This window comes from Vanessa tameamea, chromosome 11, assembly GCF_037043105.1.
Source record: "Vanessa tameamea isolate UH-Manoa-2023 chromosome 11, ilVanTame1 primary haplotype, whole genome shotgun sequence".
NCBI lineage: Eukaryota > Metazoa > Arthropoda > Insecta > Lepidoptera > Nymphalidae > Vanessa > Vanessa tameamea.
The window spans coordinates 6254918-6282245 of record NC_087319.1 but is presented as its reverse complement, the minus strand read 5'-3'; the positions used below and the strand labels follow the sequence as shown (position 1 = coordinate 6282245).

The 27328-nt window shown below is 31.7% G+C and overlaps 2 protein-coding genes across 2 annotated transcripts in view; both read right to left on the bottom strand.

Annotated features, from left to right (window-relative positions):
- Window positions 1-406: 406 nt before the first annotated feature.
- The window catches only part of LOC113400897 (uncharacterized), a 49304-nt gene continuing 22382 nt past the window's right edge, over window positions 407-27328 (bottom strand). Inside the window, exons 2-17 of the mRNA XM_026640573.2 lie at window positions 26646-26740; window positions 19368-20002; window positions 18886-19017; window positions 13214-13392; window positions 11559-11698; window positions 11262-11398; window positions 8738-8923; window positions 5843-5983; window positions 5205-5343; window positions 4585-4785; window positions 4293-4458; window positions 2159-2363; window positions 1829-2005; window positions 1479-1644; window positions 1133-1248; window positions 407-1048 (exon numbers count right to left, since the gene is read on the bottom strand). Of these exons, the coding sequence (XP_026496358.1) occupies window positions 542-1048; window positions 1133-1248; window positions 1479-1644; window positions 1829-2005; window positions 2159-2363; window positions 4293-4458; window positions 4585-4785; window positions 5205-5343; window positions 5843-5983; window positions 8738-8923; window positions 11262-11398; window positions 11559-11698; window positions 13214-13392; window positions 18886-19017; window positions 19368-20002; window positions 26646-26694 (3276 nt within the window). The 5' untranslated portion in view covers window positions 26695-26740 and the 3' untranslated portion in view covers window positions 407-541. The remainder of the gene's footprint in view (window positions 1049-1132; window positions 1249-1478; window positions 1645-1828; window positions 2006-2158; window positions 2364-4292; window positions 4459-4584; window positions 4786-5204; window positions 5344-5842; window positions 5984-8737; window positions 8924-11261; window positions 11399-11558; window positions 11699-13213; window positions 13393-18885; window positions 19018-19367; window positions 20003-26645; window positions 26741-27328) is intronic.
- LOC135193501 (cilia- and flagella-associated protein 157) lies at window positions 9123-10983 on the bottom strand. The gene has a single exon (XM_064216241.1). The coding sequence runs from the start codon at window positions 10976-10978 to the stop codon at window positions 9149-9151; it is 1830 nt and encodes a 609-aa protein (XP_064072311.1). The 5' UTR covers window positions 10979-10983; the 3' UTR covers window positions 9123-9148.

Here is a 27328-nt window from a genome sequence, read left to right as displayed (position 1 = left end):
GGAATGATACTAAATATACGGGATTTTAAGATAAAATATCTAATGTTGCCGATTATTAAACCACGTTAAACACGTACATTAATACTAACGTATGTTAATGTTTTAATGGGATGTAAATGATGCTACATGATTTAGACGATGAGACAAATACTGGGTTTTAAATTTAAGCGCAAGTCTAAACTTTTCATAATCCCCACTTATGTATTTATTTTTATATTACATTTGTAGACGATGCTTATCTTTTAATTTTGATGTTAATATTAACCCTTATTGAAAATAAACAAGTAATATTTCATTGAAAGTTTAAATAAAAATATGTACCACAGACTGAACTTGGAACAGCACAAATCAAATGACATAAAATCAAATTTTCAACTTAAAATTAAAACTAAATTCAAAAGTTTATTGAAGAAACTGATATAACCACGGAACATTTGTTATTTGTAGATAACTTAATTATAAATGTTATTGCTTGATCTCATTTGATGTATCAAATGAAGTTTTGTACGTTATTGAAAAAAAAACTTTATTCAATCGATACTTAAGCCTTAACTTCATATTTTTCATTTATTCTATTGCTATCTGGTGAATCATCTGCGAATTTTATTTCGTTTGAAGATTCAGAGTTCTCATCCGCAAATCTAATGTCGTTAAAATCTGTAGTTCTTTTCAATGTATCGTCTTTTTCTCTTGAATCATTGACACGCTTAAGAGTAGATGAATTATCGTATTCAGATCTATTCTCTCTTCTGTGTACTTTAACAGGGGACATTGTGAGTGTTAGATCCTTCATCGGTATCGTTACCTCGTCCTTCCTTCTTTTATTTCTTTTCGGTAATTTAGGAGAATTTTGTAAATCGCTAACACTGAAATTTAAAGGTTGTATGATGCTACCCCTATCCATGACTTTTCGTATAGATTTTATAGATTCATTTGATTTGTTTGAGCGGTTATCGGAGTTTCGTTTCAAAGTGCTTGATGATGGTCTTTCATCGGGCGATTCTGTATTACTACCTGGATCTGGGCGTAATTCTTTCGGAACCACTTCCTGGAATATTTTGTTATATTTACAAGATGAATATATAATATATTCTTAATTATTAGTATTAAAGTTTAAATTAGTGAAATTTACCTCATAGATCGGTACTTTGCTCTCATCAATCTCTCTAATAATATCGCCTTCTTCTATTGGTGGGATCCAAACAAGAAATGCTGGATCCATACCTAAATAGGAACCAGGTACAGAACCTGAAAAATGTATCTCATCAAATTTCAGCAAAGTAACGTAGATAGCAAAAATAAAACGCTATTCTAAATATTTTGTTTTTTATCGAACACTTGGATCTTAACAATGCAAGTTTAGAAAATTACTTAAATTCATTTACTTAACATACTTATAAAATGCTTTAATTACTTTATGATAAAGTTATGAAGTACGAAAATTTTTTACCTCGTGGTTTGTGTTTAGTTTTACGTACCAGCATTATTTACTTCATAGTCATAGTAATCAATTTCCATCTCAGGGTGTGAGGTCAGACTCAGATCTGAACGTAGAAGTCTTCTATTACAGGTTTCCTTATTATGCTTAGGGTTGTCACGAATTTTAGCAGATGAAACGCCACTCAGTGCTGGTGAGTACCAACCCTAAAATATTTATATTTAATTTTTATTTTTTTAATACCAAGAATTTTGAATTGAATTGTTTTATTTATTTTACTTTAAAATTAAAAATTATAATGTTTGTTTTTTAAATGTATTATATATATTATATTATTTTCACTCCTGCGACGTTGTCGATATTTAGGATATTTGCAGGTGAAATAGTTACATTTGTAAGAGTAGCAGCAGATATTGAAGACGAGGCTCTGCTTACGCTTCTATCCTTTTCCCATGCACTGTCTCTGTCTTTTTCACTATAGCTGTCTCTTTCGCTGACGCTGGTGATGCTTGTGCTTATTTCTGCTGTAACCGCTTCACTCGTTGATGTTTGATGAGGTGAAGTGATCTGTAATTATATTACACTTAAAACATTTCTGCTTATAATTAAGACAATTCTTAATTTAAAATCATAAATTATATATAGCGTCCATTGGACTTGCAACGGTATATTTATTGGAAAGTACATTTTTGATTAAAATGTGTGTTAATATTTTATTACCTGCGGAACATGTGTATTTGAAACTGTATGCGACCGGCGTAATGGTGAAGGAGCTATACTTTCCGAACCAGTGGCAGCGGGTGCACTACTAGATGACACATTTTCAGGGGTAACGGTAGCTTGGCTAATTGCACTACCAGCGCTTGCTACACTCTCATTGTCTCCAATATCTGCTTCTACGTCGGTCCCTTGATCTTCTTCATCTCTGTTAGTATTCATTTTAATTTATTTAAAAACTGCACTTTTCAAAAACGGCTTTTACCTTTAGAAGGAACACTTAAAAAATTTAATTAATATTCAGCATATATCTATTTTTAATAATTCTTTTTTTTTAATAAATCATATATTAAATTTATCTTCTATTTAAATACATCTTAAAATAATATAATTATATAAATACACATAATTTTCGCATGCAAAACGTTACAACTTTTCGCATCACGATAAATCTTCAACTAACAAAATGTAATAAAGATATTTGGTCTTTTATTCTAAAGCGTCCACGTAACTGCGACTTCGGTAAAGAACTGTTTTCTTTTATGTTTTGATTGTGTTTTTATTTAGCCGTGGATTTATATATTACACTATATATTGGACAATATTACATGGAACATGTTATGGAAATCAGAAGTAACGACGGTACCACAAACACCCAGACCCAAGACAACATAGAAAACTAATGAAATTTTTCTAAATCGACTCGGGCGGGAATCGAGCCCGGGACCTAGGAGTGGCTTACCCATGAAAACCGGTGTACACACTACTCGACCACGGAGGTCGTCAAATTTACAATAAATAAAATAAGTTCTTATATTAACCAAAAGTTTTTCTCTTGCTTGGATATAAAATCTTCGATTCACTGGATGTTAAAATGATTGATTACAAAATTTATTATTACATGAATTGAATCTTTAAATGGTTTAACGGTGACAGGTATGTCTATTTATCGATGAGTAACTTAGCTCGCAGATATTAAAAAATATATAAAGTTTTCAGTATGACACTTAATATAATACTAAAAACGAATATTTAATAATGACACTTGAACGAATCGATTGGATGAATCAAAGGTAACAAAGAACCCCTAAAATAAAAATTTCGCAAAATTGACATTATGTAAAGATTGTCTCCTCTAAATATAATTATGTTTTTAATATCCTAATGCTTCAGCTGTACGTTGATTTCAGTTATTACATTACCTTTTATGTAACTATAATATGGATATAGATTAAATGAGTAGATAATTGATGAATAAGATAATTGTTTTTGACATCAGACATAAAATTTATTTTATACATAAGCTATAATATTTCTTAACGTTAACTTTACGATTGAAATAAACAAGTCAGGCTCAACCCTCATTAACAACTCCCAACACATCCGAGTTCAACACAAAGACGTGTCATTCGGAAATAAAGTGAAAATTAACAAGCAATCATCACTCCCCATGTATGTATGAAACGTGAGTCAACAATGGCACTGGAGTAATCCCTACTAATTACGTACTCCAGTTTGTATTCTAGTTTGTTTGATTCATAGCTTCTTGAATTCACACTCGAGATTTGTTGACAAGTTAACTTCGTTTTGTATGAGGGTTGACTGTTATTAGTGTTTACTGAGGCGATATACTATGAAGAAATCAGAGTTCAGTAGGTGAATTTTGTTGGTGTTATATTAGAAAATTGTATTCAATATTTTTATTTAATATTTCGAGTATTGTAGGAGCTGTAGTTTGTCATAATCATAACTAATGAAATATGCTTTAAACTTTAATTTAGATTAATTAAAATTAATTACAAAAACCAGTATTAATTTTATATTATCCAAACCATATTCAAGACAAGGAATAGAATGAATCAAATTATTTGTTGAAAAATTTACAAAAAAAATAAAGTATGTAAAAATCTATATCATACTCATTTATCGCAAATACGAACGTACTGGAACAATTACCGTACTAAGAGGTTGATATAATAATTACGAATCTCGTAATTACTATATTTGTTACTTTGCTTTATACTTACTGAATTCTTGAGGGACCAATTTAGCTAAACTCATTTCGTTTCGTACGATGAAAATGTTACCGTTAGACCTTTCAACTACACGATTTATACCAACAACTACCACAACTAACCTTGGTTCCATAATATCTGAAGTCCTATCAGAATCTCTGAGTCTAGTGTGGCGAGTTCTACCTGGGAGTAATCTGCGTAAGGAGACACCACCACCCACAACTTCCGACAGTAAAGTGCTTCGTGACCCAGTAGTGGCACCACCGAGCTCTAGTGAGGCTGAACAGGCTGTGAAAAGATTTATTAAATCAACACTCAAACCCATTACAAACGAATATAGTTTTTTACAAATTAGCATCTTTAGCAGGTATTTGTTAATATTTTGTGATTGAGTGGATTTTTCTATATCAGTACCATCGCTATCAGTGAGGGATTCCTTATCAGCAGCGCGCTGATAGGCCCTCGTTCTATGTGCGGAATGCGCCGCGAGAGCAAGTGCGGCGAGAGCGGCGAAGGCTGCCAGAGCAGCGGCCGCGGCTCGCGCTCCGCCACCTCCACGCCACCAAGCACCACCACTCACAGACGCCCATGCAGCGGACGCGTTTCGGATTGGTTCTAGAGTAATTAACAAAATGACCGAATTAATATTATACCTCCTACATAAATAGGCTATGACCACAGTGACAAAAATCAATGTCACATGATATGATAATTATTACTTTTGTCATGGTAAGGGTTTTTATAAATGGTCACTATTACTAGAAATATTAAGTTTCTCATACACTAATGAGACACCTTGGGAACTATGATCTTATGTCCATTGTTTCTTCGAACTCTGGTTCGAAACAACAATATTTAGTATAACTGTTGGTTGTTAGAATAGATGATGAGTGGAAACTAAACCAATGAGGAAGTTACCAAATATAATTTATAAATAAGTAAATTTTACCCACTCAATAATTATAGTTATTTTTACATATATGAAATAAAATAATTAGCAGAAACTATACTAAAGCTACATTACAGAATCTCACCGATCTGAGAAGCGTGTGCTAAGAAACCGCCAGCACAACGCTCGTTCGTGTCTCCAGATCGCAGCTCGACGAGGATGTGTCTTCCGCCGGCGATTTCAACCACACCTCCGCTATCTGTTGTAGTTTCCACTTCATCTGCCTTTGGGATAAAAAATAAATTAAAAATATACCGAGCCATTCATAACTGTAGCACAAACTAAGAAAATACATCATCGGCTGTACTTATGAACACTGTTTAGAGGTGAATTTAGTTAATCAATGCCGTGTCTTTATTTGGAACAAGTTATAACCCGCGGCTTCGCTCGCGGTTTGAGGATTGACTATAAGGTATTATTCCCACAAAGTTTTTACAAATTATAGCTTATGTATTATTCTGATTTGTAAGCTATATTATTGTAAAGTTTCATTAAAACCCATTCAATCGTTTTTGAGTGAAAGTGTAACTAACATTGAATAATCGGTGTTTGAGTAATCAGAATAATCAATGTTTAAATAAACACCTGCTAAAAAACGTTCAAAACTAAGAATGAGTGTTTTCACAAATGACTTATTAAATTAACATTATCTCTATATTCTTTTTTAATATTTTAATAAAATAACAGCACAGAAATATATATATCTAGATTCCATGACCGTACCACAGCTGAACTGTCCGGCCCATCCCACGACGCCAAAAGGGGCGAACCTAAAGAATCTCCATCCCTAGCCCGAAGCGCCTGTCCTGTACAGGGTAGTTTTACTGCTTCGAATCGCAAACGTACCGCGAGTCCTTCTTCCGCCTAAAAAATAATTTCGAAATATATATGCACTTAAAAAACAATATTCTATAAAATTTAATCAATATCAAATCCTGTGCGTATTGTTAAATTTAATGAGAAGGGAGGATATCATTCTAATTATCTAATGTATACCTTGCATATATACCTTGATTGCTAAAGTATAAATAAATTCAAAATAGTTTATGAATTTTAACTTGACAAACTACTGCAGGTAAATTTCTTCTGAGAAGTTATGAATAAATTGAAACGATGAAGAATGATAATTATATATTGGAGAAATATGAATATTCGTGTTTTTTTTAAGTAAACTACACATTGTAAAAAGGTGTCCACGTATTTTGTGATTTTCAATATAAGCGTGCCTGTGTTAAAATCCCATATAAAAACCGTCATTATTGACCGAATGATTGAGCAAATTCTTCGTCAGACCCGCCTTTACTTGATTCGACACTAAATTCGCCACAAATGGCTGACTTTTTTTTTTCACTACGAGCAAATAAGATACTAACTAAACGCTGAAATAGGGGGACAAAATTGTTTAGATCTCGATCTACGATTAATGAAACGAAAAATTATAATTATTTCATAATTCACGACGAAGTAAATAAAGTATGTACATTTTTAATTGACGTTCTTTAATTTTTAAACGAAGCTGAAGAATAAATTTAAATGTTTTATACCAAAACTGGCAGTTTTTATTATTAAGCGGTTGATTTTCCGAATATTAAACTGCCTGGTCGTAGTTGTTGGTTTATAAAGCTGCAGGTCTCGAGGTCCACAGTTCGAATTCTGATTTGGGACAGTTTAAAATGTACAAATTCACAAAAATAGTCTGGGGGTAAAAAGATTGGCAACGTTACACTCTAACTCCAGATTTATATGCATTGGTCCTGCATCTGGTTATTTAAGGACCGTGTGTAATCGCCATCGGTCTATAAGAGTGAGGGAGTAGAGAGCAACTATGTTTGCGACATTCAATTGCAGTCTGTAATAACTTACGTGCAAGATCTACATGTATTTTTGTCACAAATATATATGCATATATTTTTAAATCAATAACAAAATAATATCTATGGTTCTATAACCATTCTGTTAATTCATCTTGCAAACTGAAAACTAACAGCACACAACGTAAATTCCAATTTCCGAGGTATTATTGAATTTGTAGGAAATTAAACGTAACAAGATGTCGCGACGGATGTTGTTGTTCAGTTACCGTCAATGGACGGTTAAACTGAAGTTTTGATGGCTTGTAACTGCGATACTGAATTGAATTTAATTTTCATTGTATTAAGACCTCAGTTGGTTATTTTGATAATTGAATTTTAGAAGTACGCTCGACTTCATTCCAGTCTCTAAATTAAATATATCTGATTTCATGATTATAATTATTTAAAAAACGATAATTTGTTTTCTGATGTTATGATTATTTTAGGTATATTTCAAAAACTTTGAGTGAATGAGAACATAACAGAAATTGTAAAATTGTTTTTAAAGGCACCAAAATTCAAATATCATTAAAATATTTAAATATAATTTTATATATATTTTATGAAGGCCGAATTAATGTGACCCTTTAAATAAATAATGCTGTATAGCATTATAGCGTTGTCATAAACAGTTTGAAACATGAATATGTAGGAAAGTGCCTGTATTGTGAAACTGAATATTATCGAGTAGAACGTATTGAATGTTCCATTACGACACGTCGAATCAATTAAAACCACAAATACGATGTAACTTCGTTAACGATACATCTATAAATACCTGCAATTCAATAGTTGAGGTTTGGCCAACTTATGTATGACAATATACAATTACTCTAAACGACTACATAAGTTAAGTTAATGTTTTAACTATTATTTTATATTATAATATAAAAATATTGTATTTAATTTAATAATAAAATAAAAAAGCGTTTTTATTAAAAATATATATTCGACTATGATCACGGATTTTATATAGCATTTTATTTTTCCTTAAGAGCCGAGAGCTCAGTAGTTACAAAAGTGCGCGTCTTCACCAATGACGGCCTTAGCCCAACATTGAGAAATTTACAGGCTGTTAATTTACTTGTATGTAATTTAGTCAATATTTATAATGCAAAGCATACGAATTCTAAATTAAATGTTCTGATTCGGTCAAAAATAGCGTTTTGAATGGCAAAGAATTTGTTATCAGAAATATAAAAGAAAAAATAAAAAGGATATAAATAATTTTGCGGAGTAGTGTTGTAACATTGGTAAAGATAGTTTATTTAAAAACTATGTCTAGTTCATAATATAGCAAATCGCATCTAAATCTAAGGTTTGTTTTTCTATTTGTATTTTTCTTTCTGATATTTTAATTTGTTTAAGTTACTGTATTACATAAATAGATACAGATTAAGTGGTTATTGTAGTGTAGGGTTATTTCTGTTATGATTATTTGGGACATCGGATATTAAGGAAACAGTCTCTGATAATGTACATACATGTCAATCACGCCAGTATACTTTATAAAGTCACACCTAAGGGTAGTATCGTAAATATATTTCGAATTACAACACAACACAATTAAAATTTAAAAGCATAATGATTATTTGATTTAATATACTATCTATGTCAATTTAAATTTCAACAAAATAAAATAATTATATTATATTATTAGTATTCATTTTTTCCTTGCACGTAAGACGTAAAATATAATTAATATAGATATTTTTTTATACAATATAATCCTTACTATTATAAATAAAAATTAGATTTCACATACCTGCAGAAGCCAAAATGATCTTGCTGGGCAAGCTCTTGCTGAGCCAGCTAAGAGTCTAGCAGCTGGTGCGAGGTGTAGAACGCATCCACATCTACACCTGGCACCTATTTCTGCCACCACCATGGAGGAATCACCGGCCCAAGGACGTGCTGTGCACTCGCAAGCTGCTAATTCTACTGCTTGACCCTATGAATTATATTTTCTTACATTATAATTATTTTTTGAATTCTAATACTTTTAAATATCATTTTGGAAAATAAAATTGCAAAACGGATAAGAAAATAATAAAAATATTATATTTAAAAATATATATATTATTAACTAATAAACATTAAAGTCATAAGTTAGTAATTTAAAATATTGTTAAAAAATATGTCATTTCCACTTTATTGCAGTAAGTTTATTGCACATTTATTCTACTTCTTTTGCTGATTCTTCTTGCGCTTCACCCTCTGCTTCATGGTCTTCGCTATCATCAAGTTTATCCTGTTCTTGAACACTCAAATCCTCCTTCGTTTCAGTTTCATCCTCTACTTTTTCCTGAGGTTCTTCTAAAATAACTGTTTTTGAAATAATATTTTTTTCACTACTGATATGAGCTTGCGATTGTAAAGCCATTTGAGAATATTGTAAATCTTTCAAAATTGATTTTTGTATTTCTAATTTACTAGCTTCTATTTTTTGTTCAATATTCATTTCACTTTCAGAAATTTCCTCTGGTTCACCCTCACTCGAAGTCACGCCAGACTTTATCGACGTGACAAAAGATGGTAAACTGTCTTTTCCTGTCAATTCAGGTTCAGTAGAAGGTGGAACCAGTTTTATACTAGGAATAGTCTTAATACTTCCAATTGATGAAGAAGAAAGAGTTGCTTGTGACACCCCTTTTTCAGCTTTAACCGAATCTTTAGAAGCAACTGACATAACAGTTGTTGAAGCAGATTTTTTCTGTAAAGGTTTTGGTATAAATCCTAAGTCACCTTCTTCATAAACTCTTCCTAAAGATGCTATTGAGTCAGATGATGCTGCGTGTTGTATTTCGCGATACTGTGTTATCAAATCTAACAAATGTGATAATAAAACTTGTCTATCCATAATTTCTCTTGTTGGATCTTTCGTAGCCCAATCGTCTAGCTTAAGTGCTGCCTGTATAGCTATTGCGGCTTCTTTTAATATTCGTTTGAATTTGGCACTTTCCTTCGAAACTTTCGTTGTTTCTACTAATGCTTTATTTTGATCACTCATACGAGCATGCAAATTTTGCTCTAGTATTCGAACTTGCAAGGATAAATTTTCATTTTCTTTGACAAGCTTTTGAATTTTTCCCTGTAATGTTTCAAAGTCATAATTTCTTTTTTCATATAAAGCCTTTTCTGTTTTAATTTCTTGAAAAGCAGTAGTTAACTGATCGATAACTTTGAGTTGTACAACGTTTTTATTTATTGCTTTATCTCTCTCCTCTTCAGCTAACTCCATAGCTACTCTAGCAGCTCTTTCACTGTCTTTATATTTTTCGTTTTGATCAGCTAATTTAGCTTGAGTTGATAAAATACTATCCAATTCGTTATTTATTGCTATATTTTCCCTTATAACTCTGTGTGTTGATGCAGCTATTCTTAACTCAGTAGCATCTTGAAAATCTTGGGCCAACTGTAATAGACGAGCTTCCATCTCTTTCTTCAGCTTATCTTTACCAATAACAAACTTCTTTTCTGCATCATAAATAACTCGCTTATACTTCATTTCTTGATCTTTAAACGCTTGTTCTTGTTTATCAAATTTCTTCATCAAATCATCTCGTATAGCCCTAAACTCTTCCAAAGTATTTAATTTTCCAGCAAGCAATTTATTTTCTGAGGTCAATTGATCTTTCATAATAGTGAAGTTTCTTTCCAAGTCAGTAACAGTTTCTTTGAACTGTGCCGTTTCTATCTCTCTTGTTTCCTCTAACCCCTTAACTTTTTCTTTTAGTTCATTATTTTCCTCATTCTTTAAGTTTAATGTCTTTTTTAAGTACGCGATAATATCAGCTCTGTCTTCATCGAGCTTATCGTATGCCTTTTGCAGCTCTTCATTGCGTTGTTCATATTCATCCACAGCGGTACGTAGTCTTGCAATTTTTCTGTTGCATTCTGCTACTTGTAGTTCTAAAAACGTTCGCTCCACTTCTGTAAATGTGCCTCCTCCACCTTTGTGAGTTTCTTCCTCTTTTCCTTTACCTTTGTCTTTTTTTGGTGCCATATTAAATTAATGAAATAAAATTATATCAAAAGTGATCACACGTGTCATTAAGAATGAATTATGACAACGTATATTGATTAATTTGTTGCTACGAAACAGTTACCTTGGCAACCAAACCTTCGATCGTAATATAAAGGTTAGTTTACAGCTTAACCTTTCATATATATTTTAATTTTATAAAATTTAACACTTAACAAAATTAATTAAAAAATAGTTTTTTACACAATTTATTTATTACTAAAGAATTAATCCTATTGATATTTAAAATGTACAGAATATTAACTTCACAAAATTTGGCTCCATAGGCGGGCGGCGGGCTATCACAAAAGCGATGACGACTACGAGTACGCGTCGAGCAATGTGCAGGAGCAGGACAAGCAGACCACGCGGACCACTCGCCCCAACCACCAGCACCACCGTCTGATGAAAGAATAAGATCAATATGTTTTTACCGATTACTGTGTTTACATTTTACCTTTATTAAAAATTTGTACCAATTTTTGAGATTTGAAAATAAATTATAAATGACTTGTTATTTATTTATCTAAGATAGTATCCATATATGAAGCATGATTATTACCGGATAGAGGCAAAGTCGGGAGGCAATCCATCCTCACGTCTGCAACTGCACCTGTAACGGCTTGGGAAACATAGACGAAGCAATACTCAGGATATCTTTCGCTAAACAATCTGCAGTCAAATGAAGCAGTGTGCTGACCCCTGTAACAAGATACACAAAAATTTTAATACTAATCAATTATTAATGGAAACAACTTTGATACCACGATTGAAAACTATGCTTTTAACTCCTACTGTTTTATATGTCATCAAATGCCAATAAATATCTCAGTTTATCCGATCGCATAAACTATTCAAATTAAGCGAACGAATAGGGTGAGTTGACATCACAGTTTATAATATTTCATGAATACAGATAAGGGCTAACCAAGATAAGTACTTGTTTTCTCTAAGCTGTCGCTATTTTGCAATACCTTTGTCCAGAGAATGTATGTCTTGCAGGAAACATAGCGAGCGAAGGAGTGCTATTAATTTATGACAGTACTTGCCAAAGTGACTACTGTTCATCATACAATTAATACCTTTTATCGGCGTAATATTTTACCTTGTGATTTTTTTTCCTTTTAGATAAAATTTATTTTATTTATTATTATAAATTCACAAATAGAATACCTATTTACTGTTTTTATATAACATGCTATTTATTTATTATTTACATTTTTTATTAAGTAAAACAATATAACTAATTATTATACATACACTAGGACAAGAGGAGTGAGCTAAAGGTATTGAATTAAAGCAATAATTTAATATATATTTTTCATGATAATATTTACGGGTTCGCAAAAAAGGGGGATTAATTACAAAATTAATATCGGAACTTTGGAAGTAACATTAATATGGATATAAGTAGTTAAGTGGGATAATGGTGTATTATAAATGTAGATAGGAGAACTGTTTGTAGTGTGATACAGCAGATCTATTAGAAATTCACATGGAATATGAAAATCTATTTTTTTTTTTTGTTTAAAATTACTCTTTTTCTTTTGTAATACGCTATACGTGAATTAATTATGTTGGAAGAAGTAAAAAATAATAAATATGGAAAAGTATAGTGGTATAGTACCAATTCATACATAATAATTATAGCGTTAGGAAAGTTTGCTGATGAATCTTTGACTGCTTCAAGAGATTAATATAAAGCACAATGTAACATAACTTAAGTCTGCAAAATATACGTACGTAAATTGTTTTTAATTTCAACGTTCAAGCAAAGTTAATGCGTATAAGAACTAAGAAAAAGCTTTCATTCGCTCTAATATTTGATATCCCATTCTTCAAATACCAATATAGTTTATATAAAATTTTCAATTTAACTTTATATGTACATACATTGTAGTTGCGTTTGATGTACAAGCGGATATTGAAAGTCAGATCTATTGTACTTACTTTCTTGAATATACATTGAATCAGTTGGATATCATTTGAATTGTATCTTTTTTAAGGAAGATTGTTGGGCAAATGGGCTACCGTCTACTTTGTGGTAATATGTACCGTCAAACACTCACACAGTATTGCATAGTAAAAAGATTTAAGCAATTACTATTAAATACAACCTGTATACGTCATATTTGTTTTAATCGTTAGCCTCTACAGCTGAAAACTTCGATGGTCAGTAGCTTTATGTGTGTTCATTATTACTGAAATTATCCTTACCTTCTAACTCTTCTTTCAGCAACATATCGCAGTCTATCCGAATCACGTCCGAACACCCTTACTCTATCAGCACCTTCCAATACGCACTCTGGATATTGGAACAGCACCCGTACTCCTTCACCACAAGGAAATACGGATCCACCGTGCACGTTCAATACGAATTGTTCAGACCAGTCCGCCTAAAAATAATAAGTAATGTAATTTCCTCGTGTAAACAAGAGTTAAAATTATCTCTGTCTTTAATAGATAAACAAGATGGCACTGGTTATGGGATACATTGATCATCCAGCTTGATCTTTTCGGTCACGGTGTTTTCATGAGGAAGCCTGCATATGTCAGATAAAAAAAATCCAGATTTATATACATCAACTAATATTTGACCAGCGTGGCGGAGTAACCTCCAAACCTTTTCCTTAAAAAAACGCCATATCCCGACAGGAGAGACATTTCCCATGTAGAAGCAAAGAAATGTACTTCTACATTCATAGTTCACGCGAACGAAGTTGAGTTCACAGCTCTTACAAAATAAATGAATATAACACCATTCAAAAGTCGAGCAATGGAAACAAAAATAGCCTTCATAACTTTCGTCCGACAGAAAAATATGAAGACCACTTAAATAAATCGCTAACGATGCTTGGTATAAAACAGCATTTAACTAAAGATATAAACAGAAAATGGTGTTAAATTAAAAATGTGATTTTAAAGCAAGTGGCTGTGAAAGTTCGAAGAGCGCTAGTTTATTATGACGAAATAGTCTGAGCTTTGTTGCGAATTTTGAATTTGGCATCCGACCTCGTTGGACATTTTGCTTGATTTTTATCATCTCATATTCGTAGAGTGCTCTTCTCAATGGACTCTAATAAATGCTGAACGGATTCGCTTTATAAATTCTACTTTCATAAGCTGTGAATAAACACACAGACTGTCCTAGCTATTTCTAATAGGAAATAATGATAACGGTGATAAAACCTGGAACAGAAGACCGATAGACAACTCGCAATGAAGCGTCGAAAGGTTTAAGCTTGTAATCCTTTTGCAGGATGATTGGAGTTACAAAAAGATGGAAAAAAAATACACTGCCGGTCAAATTCGTATTTCATGTTAAGGATAGCGAGCTATATTCTATAACTATAACAGGCACGTGTTTGTGCCTATTCTAAAAAGTACATTATTACTAAATATTTCCTTTCACGGTTCATCATAAAATTAATTTATATAAATATAAAGGCAGAACCTTTCGGGGTATTTATAATTTATCATTTCAAAATGAATATAGAAAGATATTTATATAGAATATCATTTTTATTTGTATAATGTATTATCTATTTGAATTATAAACAAAACTCAAGAATTGGTGCCACTTCTATTTTAATCCCAGAAATAAAAAAAAAAATCTACAGTTCTCTTTACAATGTTATTACGAGTATTTATGCCAAAAGAGCATAAAATAAAATACTACTAAACTATTTAAGCATATATTTTTTCGGTATTTATTATAAAAGGAGAGGTAAAAGTCCTTCTAAACGAAAATCAAAGTTAATTAAGAGAAATAAATTGGGCAAATTTCGACTACAATCACCATAAACTATTGATAAATAATATTATCCAAAGAATAGTAACCACGTCTCTAGGTTAAAATTAAAACCTTTAAATCAATACTTTTTGAAAATACGAAATCATTTGTTCTCTATTGTACACAATAATCGACTTCTACACTTACCCAAATTTATTATAATACAATTAAACTGTTATATTTATAAGATTCAAATTACTGCCGCGTGGTCTCCCACAGAGTAGCTTTATCTTCAACTCAACCCGTAAGTCGTAAAGGCAAGCTAAAGGAACTTTTACCGCTTAGGGTATACAAAATTACTAAGCGCCTGAAAAATCAATATGGCGGCGGTATTTTTCTTTCATTTTTATAAAAGAAACTGCATCGTACTTAACTGTGTGGAATAAGAACAATGAATGCCGACAATTTGTTAATTATTAAAAATGTATTATAGGAACAATTTTTTTATGTATTAGGTAGTCAGAAGTGCAAATGGGACTGCGGATAGACATTGGCGCTGTAAGAAATATTAACTAGTTGTCACTAAAGTAGGTACCATCAACCTTGGGGAACTAAATTCATTTGTCGGAAGAATATTTAATGAGTAGGTGGTACCTACCCACGGCTTGAACAAAGTCATATCATCTACCATCAAGTAAACTATCGATTTAGTCAAAATTTTCTTTTGGATTCCACATTTGAAGTTAGCATGATCAAAGTCAAATTAATATTAACATTACTTTTTTTCTTATTTCATTAACACATATTTTGTTCTTTTATCTTTATAATCCTACTCTACAGACATGTTAAATGTGCCTTTTGCGTTTCTTTCCAATATACTGAGTTTGATATGCAATTATGATTTATTTCCAGGAAACATCAAACTCAAAATTTTAGATTTGCAATTTTAGTTAACCATATTCTTCACTGGCAAACAATTAAACTATTTAAAATAAAAATCAAACAACTTATCCTTGATTAGTATACTTTTAATGAAACCTGCATATAAAGTAAAACGGACATATTTATCAATTTCCAATAACAGCATTCCCATATGTTTGGTAAATCCTTTCAATTTAGGTAACTAGTACATATTTAGATAAATACCTACACTGTTATTACCAATAATAATACAGCGGCAGAGCTGAATATTTGCCACAATTTATCTCTGAGTCTGATTGTGATCATCGTTTATACATATTGTTATTAATTTAATTAAAATACCACAAGCTTCAAACAGTCTTAATTTTGTCAATTTGAGTTAAATAGAAGTACAAAGCCAAGTTTGCAATGACATACAGTCTTTGACTGGATTATATTGGATATTCAGATTTAAGAGTTTATGGTGCAATTTCGTGAGAATTGCGTCATTGCATTAAAAAGCTTAAATCCCTATTTAAAAAAAAAATTTCGCGGGATTTTCTTTTGGATTTCACATTTGAAATTAGCATGATGTCAAACTTGGTGGTAGGCCTTCGTCGGTGAAAGCCCGTCTGTGTAGGCACCACCCACTCACCATATATTCTACCGCCAAATAGAAGTATTCATTATTGTTATGTTCCGGTTTGAAGCATGAGTGAGCCAGTATAATAACAGGCACAAGGGACATAACATCTTAGTTCCCACGGTTGGTGGCGCATTGCCGATGTAAGCCGGCCCATTTGTTCGTCCGTCTACCTATATAATAATAATTTAAAAAAAAACGAATAACATCACTTTGACACATTTGTCATATTTTCCCACGTTTTATTAAATGGGTCGATAGTATCACTTCGTTTTTTTCTTTTGTATTTGTAGTCTCTATCGACGTGTTTTCTGTACCTTCGGTTCCCGTGCCTTTATTACAAAGTGATGTTTGGGGTGACTTGGTCTGTCTTTGACTGGAATATATTGGATATTCAGATTTGATGGTTTATGATGCAATGTCGTGAAAGTCCGAGTCATTTGAAATTCCATTTACAAATAATGTTATAAAAGAGGTACAGATACGGATTCACGCGCATATTAATCTTTCATAACTTTAACACGTGTAAATTGGTGCCCTACTGTTGTATACTGATCTTGTGATTTATTGATTGAGATTTTTTTTTGCACTGTGTATGGCTGAATGAAAAAGCTACAGAATCATTCAAACTGATTAACAGTATCTAACATCATTATTCGTATTGATAAAGGAACGTACTTTATTTTATGAATACCATATCTAGTAAATTATAATGATATATTCATTAGCGCAATAAGAACTCAAAGTCAATATTTTTTTTTATATCTACGTATGTCATTTTCGCATAATAAATAAAAAAAGTGAATGTTTAATTCATATAATAAAATTTTTGGCATAAAATAAATGATAAAAAATATTAACATAAAGTTGGAATTTGGATGATTTGGAAGACTTTTAAATCATATTTTATTAGTAATTTATTTTCAATTAAAAATGTTTGAAGCCACGGTGCTGCTTCACAGTACATAATCATAATAATATCAAGTCCTGTTAATCTTGTATAACTGACGTATGACGTTGACATCAATAGTGACGTTTGGCGTATTTATAATTTTATAAAAGGCAATGAAATGGTCGCTAAAAATGTAAATAACGATATTTCATCCAAAATTTCAAAAAAAAAGACTGCCCTGAATTTATGAATGAATGAGTCAATTGATATTCGAAACTAACAATAACATTGTAATATTTTCACTTATTTAAAAGTTATGGTGGAATAAACAAACGTGTACGTGAGAAAATTAACTTACAAGTTTATCGCGTCTAGCAAAATGTGCACGAGCGACAGGTGACAAAGTCGATATCCGGCTTATTTCCTGTATCTTGTGGCATGCGCCGAGACAACAATTGTGAAAAACGGCAGATAGTACTATTTACAAATTACCAATAGGTTCACTTCTACTAAATACTAAATCATTATTTTCAAAATGATTTATCTTTAAAAAGGTATCTTGAACATTTTTTCCACGCTATGACGGAATCAATTTCTACTCGTCGATATGATTTTCCCCTTTTTGTGTTCACCGCAAAATTTTGACCTAATTATAAACACAAATCAAAAACATCTCAACAAATCTAGGAGATTCTAGCCCATATGAACCAGTTTATTCACTTACCCGTCTTTGCTGATTGAGTCATATGGATCTGAGTAGGATTTTAAATTTACCGATGTTGCATGAACCGTCCCTTCCCAGCATCTACAAACCAATCACCAAGTCGTTTCCACACTTTATACCACGCACTATTTGCGCTTGCTCATATAATATAGGATTGGAACCGATTGGGAACTGGGCAAGAATTACCGTAAAACATTTCATGGCAAATAAAGAATCAAATATTTTACGATGAAAAACAAACAAAGGGTTTATTTCGTCCGCAATAAACATTCTCAGTACCATGAATCTCAATAAACAGATGCGTGCACCCAAGCTTTTGTATTTGCTTCACAGTTCACAGTAAATAAATCTTGGACATATTCATGTATGTAAATCGTATGGGCTTTTACCGTAGTTCGAGGCACTAGGTCAAATGGTAGCTATAAATGTCGCGATACTTGAAACTGGCAGACTTTTGTGTTATTTGCTAGTTTTACGAGACGTTCGGTTAAAAAGTAAGTTTAAACTAGACTCGACCTTATTCATTGAACAAAAAATCATTAACTTAGACTTTTATATAAAAATGCTGTTAAAATGGTCTATTTAAATATGAATTTTCTTAATTTTCTCTGCCTGTTCGATTTCTCAGGATACTTTATAACGTTTGAAGCTATTATTAATTGTATTATTAAACCGGATTATCATTAAGACTCATTTTTGTCGAGGCTTTACTAAAGTTATGATTTTGAGTCGTTATTTTAAAAGTATTCACCGACATGCTAAGTTTTAAGTAACACCTTTTAGTAATGAACGCTATATGTATGGGCCCTGATCTGACTACGGTCTAAAAAAGATTTCTATTAAAATTTATTTGCATACTAGTAAAAGATGAAAATTAAATTACGTGCTAAGTGATATAATTTATATATACTTTCCATTATTAAAAAAAAAATTAAGTACACATAACATTACAGCTTTTTTTTTATAGCAGCAAAAAGCAAAATACCAGCAAACATACCTTAATAAATGCCACCGCCGAATCCTGGGGTCCAGCAGCTGCCGCAGGTCGTAATGTCAAGGCATAGTCCCCAGCTTGGCCAAATAGTTCGCACCGTAACGTCATGGTACGCCGTCCTGGGAACCCGTACATCTGTAGAGGTGAACGACATTACAATTGCTAATCCAAATGAAAATAGCACGTGCGTGTTGTTAAATGATTCATAGCAAATAATATATCGTTGGTAAATATTCGTTTTGTTATTTATAAAAGAAGTTTTAAATTAAACGTGTTTGGTAAATAATTACGATAAATATGTTAACACAGAAAGGATAGCTTTTATGATGGTTTAATATTCGGGAAATTTATAGAGCTTCTTTATAATTAAATTACCTTTAAATATACCCAAAACTTAAAGGTGAGGTAGCAATAAAACAATCCATTAGCGGCTATGAACTATCCCATGTAAAACTATTGAAACAAATAACCGTAGTCATTAATACCTGTTCTGAATACAGCACGTGAGCATGAGAACTACTATTCTTTCCATCACACAACACCGCACCGCCACTAGAATGTCCACAGTACAACAGTTCTAACCAATAATCAGCACTAGTTTCCACTGGTGTGCACACCACTTTCGGAAACTCCAAAATCGCCGTCACCTGCCTCTCTGGATAGGTTTGTATCTGTTCCGGAGTAACATCTAAGTTAGCAGTCGGCCAAAGGACATCAAACTTCCAAGACTTGACGATACTGTCCCCGGTTTCCATGATGCCACCTTCATTTAAATCTCTCTTCACTCTCTCACTAGTTATTGTGGCATTGTCGTAATCAAGGAATGTCTCTTTATCAGCAACAATTTCGAGATAGTATATGCCGCCTCTAGAGAAATATCCGCAAGGAAGAGTCATGCGGCTCTCGGAGTCTAGCGCGAGAGGCATGGTGGCTAAAAGGGTTCTCCCGTCGTCGTCTTCTCGCGCGAGGCGTACACGCAAGGCGCCAGTCCCGGTCACGCCGCGCACGAATACATGCACGTCTCCCCCAAGGGCTACAAGGCTGGTGGGTATTTCCAGCCATACTTGACTGAGATCAGTACGATCTTCGTTTGTGTATGGATTCACAAAACAAGCGCCGCCTGCAAAAGACAAAAATAATGATATAGTCATATTTTATTAGTTTCAATCATTTAGAATATTTTTGTATTAAGACGTCGTATTTGTTTACACCTGTATATTGTTGTTTACACCTGTAAAGACATATATCACTTTGAATTTTACCTATAAATCATTTTTTAATTTTTAATGTTTAATGATAAGTTGACGGTAACTATTTCAATAAATAAATAAATATTCGGTTTTAAAACCTTATAATACTAAGAGAGTAAATGGAATTGTATAGTTATTAAACATTAAGGAATAATGAATGTTTAGCATAATTAATTTTAAGTGAAATTTAATGTCGATATTCAAGCAACTTAATAATTTACAAAGAATTTTATTGAATCAACTTCAAAAATTTGGCGAATTAGTTACCGTTAATGGAGTGTAAAACTCTTCGACGAGAACAAATCGTTTCTTTCACGAAAACTTAATTTCATTTTCAACGTATTTGAATACTATTATATTAATAGAAAACCTGCGGCCGCGCGAAGTTTATATAACACAAATTACGAACCCCCATTTTACCCCCTTAGTTTTGTAAAATCCGTTCTTAGCGAATTCATTTGCATCTCAGCTTATGTACCCTATGAGAAACCTACCTGCCAAATTTCAAGTTTATAGGCGTTATAGTTTTTAAAATTTTATATGTGATTAATCAGTGAGTGGGTATTTCACTTTTATATATATATATAAAAGTGTATATATATATAAAACAATACTGATATATCTTTATACTGTAATAAAATTATGTAAATGAAGTATTATTTGAAAATAATAATGTTGTAATCATGCTTATATCCGTGTCTGTACAAAATTGACAATAATATATATATATAAATATATATAAAAATATATATAAATATATATAAAATATATATATATATATATATATATATATATATATATATATATATATATATATATATATATATATATATATATATATATATATATATATATATATATATATATATATTTTTAAATACCTAATGTACGTATCTATGTGTATAGAATGAAAATACAATATATGATCAAACTTGTTAGTAAGTGTCCTTTTTTGAACAAGAACAAGGACTAGCACAAAACGATTACGAATTCTTGACGAATAATCTATAATGAACGAAATAAAAATCTTCTTTATGTGCCCGTTCATTTTCTTTTTCTTAATGTATTCTAACTTTACTGTCATCGATGAAAACTGGAAACAAAATGTACGAAACACGGAAATTCATATATACATACATATTTTTTATTTTCAATAATGATCATTGACTAATTTCAACTGCTGCGTGGACACTGGACACCTTATATAATTAATAGCTTTGACGAGTAAAAGTAAAATTAAGGTATAAGTGTACAGATAACCTAAGAGTAACTCAATGTAATAATGTGTATAACCCCAAACAACAACGACGCGACCTCGCGTCGCGACATGTTTACTGCGACCGCACTATGAGGTAACTAAAGTTATTCCTACGACCGTGAATCTTGTTGGACGTGCTAACTTAACATGTCTAGTATAGCGTATTCTCTAAAAACCTCTCTCTCAAAAAATAATTAACAGAGATGTTTAAGATTCATTCGATTAAATAATTTTTTCTCATGATAGAGTTGAGTTTAGGCGATAATTCCCAACGGAGAAGAGCTAACTGCGCAGGACGGTTTGACGTGCTTTCTGAGCCAAAGTGCAAACACTGCTACCTACAGACTAATGAATAATTCAATTAAGAATATGAACCCTGACAATTGCATTCTTCGAAACAACAATGCATAAATTACATACTAAAAAATTTCAGGCGCCTTAAGTAGTGTTTGATTCCAACATATTTGTCTTACATTTTTTAAAGTCATGTAAATGTCGCACCGCTGTTCTAAGGCATCATCCCCCCGGAGGAGAATATTTGTAAGGATATTCCAAACATTCGCAAACGACGTATCGTCATCGGATACTTGAATTTCGTATGTAATCAGAATTGGAACATTGTAGCAAATAGTTCGGGTATCGTATGTGTATAACGTATGGCTTGAGACACTCACTTTGAAATTCGTACTTGAGTGGAGTCAGACTAAGTTTACCGCTCAGAATGATGTATGTTAGTCTTGAAATTACCAGCACTTTTTCACATGACGTCTTCAAAATTATTCCATTACAGAAATGAGAATTCCTAATTTAAATTAGAGATGTAAGTAATAAATTAGAAATGAAATATATCAGTGATATTTACCTCTACGTACAATGTCGAGCAAGTAACTTTTCGATTTGCACAAACAAAATTCATTTCCTAACGAGGTTAACTTGGATTGAAATTTTGTACAAAAATTCGTAATTTCCGATGAAATATAGGGGAATGATGTATGGGAATTCGTCATTTTCAAAAGTTATAAATATGGAATTCGGTTTTTAAGCTTTTGTTTACGAATAAAAAATCTAATACTTCAAATTCAGTGTGCTTTTAGATAATATATACTATTACATCGTCTAATAAAATATAAAATGTTATCTTTATTTATATGCGTTATATTTATAACGCATATAAATAAAATTTAACTTGAAAATTTAGGTAAGTTTATCTGGACTTCAACAGAAGGTGCAAATATCAAATTAATCCGCATAAGCTATCCATGGATATCATAAATTTTCTTTTTATTTATTATTCATTTCAAGTCTTATTCGTTAATATTTAAAAAAATAAACCACCGTAACTGATGCGTATAGCGCGGTTTTTCGGCTAATTTAACGAGACCTCAACCGTCTTAAGCGTTCTTTGAAATTACTTATAAAACTAAATATTACGTTGAAAATTGACGTTTCAACTTATCTCGGTCGCTCCGTTCTTCTATCGTTTACATAAATTAAGATGTTTTGGCATTAATACCGGCATAAAGCTAAGATGAATGAGGTGTTTTGTTTGCGAAATAAATTTCACGCTTTGTACGAATGCCGGGAATAAGATTTAGTGATGTTTTTATATTTATTTTTGGGTCGTAATGAATTGTGAAACGCTTTGAATATACAATGGTTTTCAAAAGCAATGTGAATTTTAGACAATTTTATGTTTATTTGAATTTAACTCGGACATTCTCTCGGGGAATTCGTAAATATTGTTCAATATTGACTCGATTTGAATATTTATTACATTTTAGTCTCTTAAAACTTAAATTTCAATGTTAATTCGGCCTGAATGTTTGGATTTTGAATCTGACTGCAATAAATTTGTCACAGAGATCGGATTGACTTACTGATATTATTGCTAAAAAAAAGTGAACTTAAGTCGAACAATATTGAATAGTATTGTAACATATAAGCCGCAGGTGCTGCTATGATATAAATATAAAAATGGGCACTTTGTATTAAATCACACACTTCGGGTTATATTGTAATTATCCTTGAATGTGTTATATTGTTTTTAATATAACGGGCTGATTTCAGTCATTATAGACACACTAATCTAACCTAAAAGATTATGTAATATCGATCCTTACAATTTTGCGACTATTTACAATGTTCTAGATTTGTTATACGCTAACAGTCCTTACTATTTTTTCGGTGACTAATGCAAAACGAAAGGTTAGTTTAAAAGACAGTAAAAGATTTCCTGTATCTTTATTAATGTTTTTTTTTATAATTTTAATATTATCTCTATTTTCTATGGAATAAAATTAGATTAAAATATGATTTCTATATAAAAAAAATGCATGAAGTTCTTAAATTTATACTTACTAATATTATGAATGCGAATTTAACTCTGTCTGTCTGATACGCTTATACGACTAAACCACTTAACCGATTTTGATGAAATTCGGTCCGAAGCAATCTTGAACCTGAAGGACAGACATAGACTTTTTTTAATTCACCATCCAATGGAGATGAAAAATTGTGAACACATTATTTATCGAAATCAAAATGATATCCTTTCATTTCATTAAGATTGAAAATTTCAATATCAACTTGCTTAAGAATTTAAACGAATTAGAAACTATTTCGGTTTCGCTTGACTCGAGCCTTAAAATCTAATTATGTTGAACCATTAATTTAATAATTTAACTTCTACAAACGACGCTTTTACATAATATATTATATTATGCTATTAATAAAGTTCGAATTAGTGTAGTTTTAATCGGTCGCAGATACCTATATATCTTGATAGAAGATACCTTGTTTATTTAATATAATTTAATCACTTAAAATAAAACTTTATTTGATTAATTATATTAAAAACAAACAGTTTACTAAATTACTATTGCAAAGTCCTAGCTGATTTGGTCTTCGACCCTTTCTAGTCGAATTTATAATAAAGAAAATATCATCAAAAAGACAGTACAAATAAACCCTGTAATTAGATTTTTTGTTAAATATTTAAATAAATAATTACTTTATAACGAACAAATAAACATATAATATATATAATAACACCTTAATTTCATATATATAATAAATTCAAAGGTAAGAATATCCAATACCAGAACAAGAGGATTCCAGTTAAAGGGTAATGGTATGTGTTTTTAGTTTTAGCTCAACAATAAATTGCTAAGCACTTTCATATCATAACACTAGCGACCCGCCCCGGCTTCTCGTAAAAATAAAGGATAAAAAAAGGGTTATTGTGGGTTATCCCTAAGAGATAGACATGTACCATATGAACTTTTTTGAAGACCTTTGAAAGGTTTACAATACTGTAGTACATTATTTTGATCTGTATCGTATGGCTTAGCCAGCGTTTGCAATGTAAGCGCAAAAAATGTGTTTATTTACGACATAACTTCAGAAACCTCTGAAATTATCAGTGTTTCTCTACTATATTGTGCATGTATTATACTTATAAAGCTTCCTCTTGAATCAATCGGCATATTAAAAATAACGCATCAAAATCCGTTGTGTTATTTTAAAGATCAGACAATGGTAAGCGACTTTGTTTTATACTATGTAATGATGATAAGTACCTAATTGTTCTATTGTACATACCTCAAGGCAGTTACAATTAGCCCTGAAATTATGTATAAAATGTGACATATTTTATTTTTAAATGCCCCATCTATAAATACTAGCAAATCTTTTAAAATCATTTATAAAGTGCTAGTCAGATAATTCAACTTACTAGACGCGATAATCTGATTTCCCACAGAAAAGATAGAAAAATATTTAAAAAAATGTTATGAAATAGCTTAAGGCTAAAATCTAGGTTCGAAAGAGGCTAAGAGATCAATGGGTCGATTACAGAAAGGCTGGCGGCTACGAGCAATAGCCAGGATTTATGAGTCTGCCACCACGCCTCAACAAGATTTTATTCGTTTTAATCTTTTGTTTTCAACATAATTGTCTTTGTTTTATATAAATTTTATGATAGTATTTGTACATGTAATAACCAATTTTACATGTATTGTTTTTTTTTTCATCCAAAAGAATTTCTATTATTTTGTTTTACGAGATAATTATTGTATGAATTCTCAGAAAACGTTTACATTGGAAAATTAATCAATTATACGAGTTATCGGTATCCATAGAAGATTGTCCATATATTTTTTACATGGGGCGGGCATGCGTAATGATATGAATGCGCTATAGGTATTTTTATAGATAATACATACTACATACATTAAATGTTTGTCTTGGAGACTTCCATTTAGTTCAGTGAAAAGTTAATTTCAAGTAGAAAAAGTCAAACGAAGGTAGTTGTTAAGGTTACTGAAATTTTCATATTTCACTGAATACGAAACTTGGCCATAACATTCGTTTATTGAACAACGCTATTGCATGCCCAAAGAATGATTGATCGTTTTCCGTCTTCACGACCCTCCCAACTCCCCCTTTTAACACGAAGATGCGTAAAATCTCGTACCCTATTATAATTTCAAAATGAATTTCAGTTTTTATTGATATCTGACGTATATACGACTTATATTCCAACTAGTTTACGAACGTGGCTTCGCTTGGGTTTTTAGAGTTGGTTGTCAGATCTTATTCACACAATATCTTTATAAATTATAGCCTATGTATTATTCTTATATAGAAGCTAAATTATTGTGAACTTTTATTAAAATCAATTTAGTAGTTTATGCGTGAAAGGGTAACAAACATCCAAACATACAAAATTTTACCTTTATTATATTAGGTAATAATACTAATATGAGATATAATACGTTTTTCGTTTATTACGGGAATTCCTCATGTCTACTCTTCGTCAAATACGGACCACGAAATACTAGACGTGATCTGACATGATATTGAATAATAATTTATTTAAAGCCTCGTACGAGCATCACAGCTGCTACGCCCCATTTTAGGAAGTCACTGTGTATGTTTTCACATTATCTTACATTTTTCATAGTCATCCGTGTAGTCATCTATGTATGTACATGAAGTATGAAAATAATAATATGGCCACTGTTCCTAACATCCTGGATTCATACCTGGATTTGGACTAAAAATAGCCTGGAGCTTGAGCCAACTTCTTGGCTATGTTTACGCTCCCTTATCTCGAATAGCATATCGAACTGGTCATGTTGGACTTACCTTCCAATCAGATTATGAATAAGAAGATATGTTATTGATAGATCGATCCACGTACAATCAGTTTCAAAAAAGATTTTAAAGAAGGTTAGTAGTGGTTTTAAACTGACCTGCGACGATGAGTAGCCGCAGTAGAGCGGCGTAGTGCGCGCGGCGCATGCTGCGTCACCGCGCCATCAAGCCACACCGCTCAACACGAGGCGCTCTAAAACAAAGTAATTTCATTAATTTTAAAAGTGATAGCAACAATCACTTATCCTGCTTGTATCTGTTCGCTTGAACGGTATATAAATTAGTGTGCTGCAGCGCTAACGTGTAGCAAGTTATAACTGAGTGGATAGTATATAAAAAACTTCTTCATGTATATATATTTTTAACGAAATGTATGACACGTAATAATCAATTATTTAAGAACAATAATATCTTCAATAAGCTGGTTCACATAACTACACCAGTCTCAACCTTTATATTTGTACTAACGGCATTTTTTCTGCTATCTATTTAAAAAAGTCACTACTTGTACTTTTGTATGTAAATTAACTCCTAAACGGTTGAATCTTTTTCGATGATCTCTTTGTTGTGTACATTTGAGTGGATTTGGTGGCGCTGCGATCGGAATGTAAATAAAATTATTATTTCAACCTTATGAAGTCGCGACGGGCAGCTAGTATTTTTATATATTACTAAGTGACGCCCGGGCTTACAATGGTTTACCCCGCATATTATATGTTGGCAATTCCTTGCCAGAAATCTTTACGCAAGTTCAAATATCGAACAAAGTTTCTATTCAATT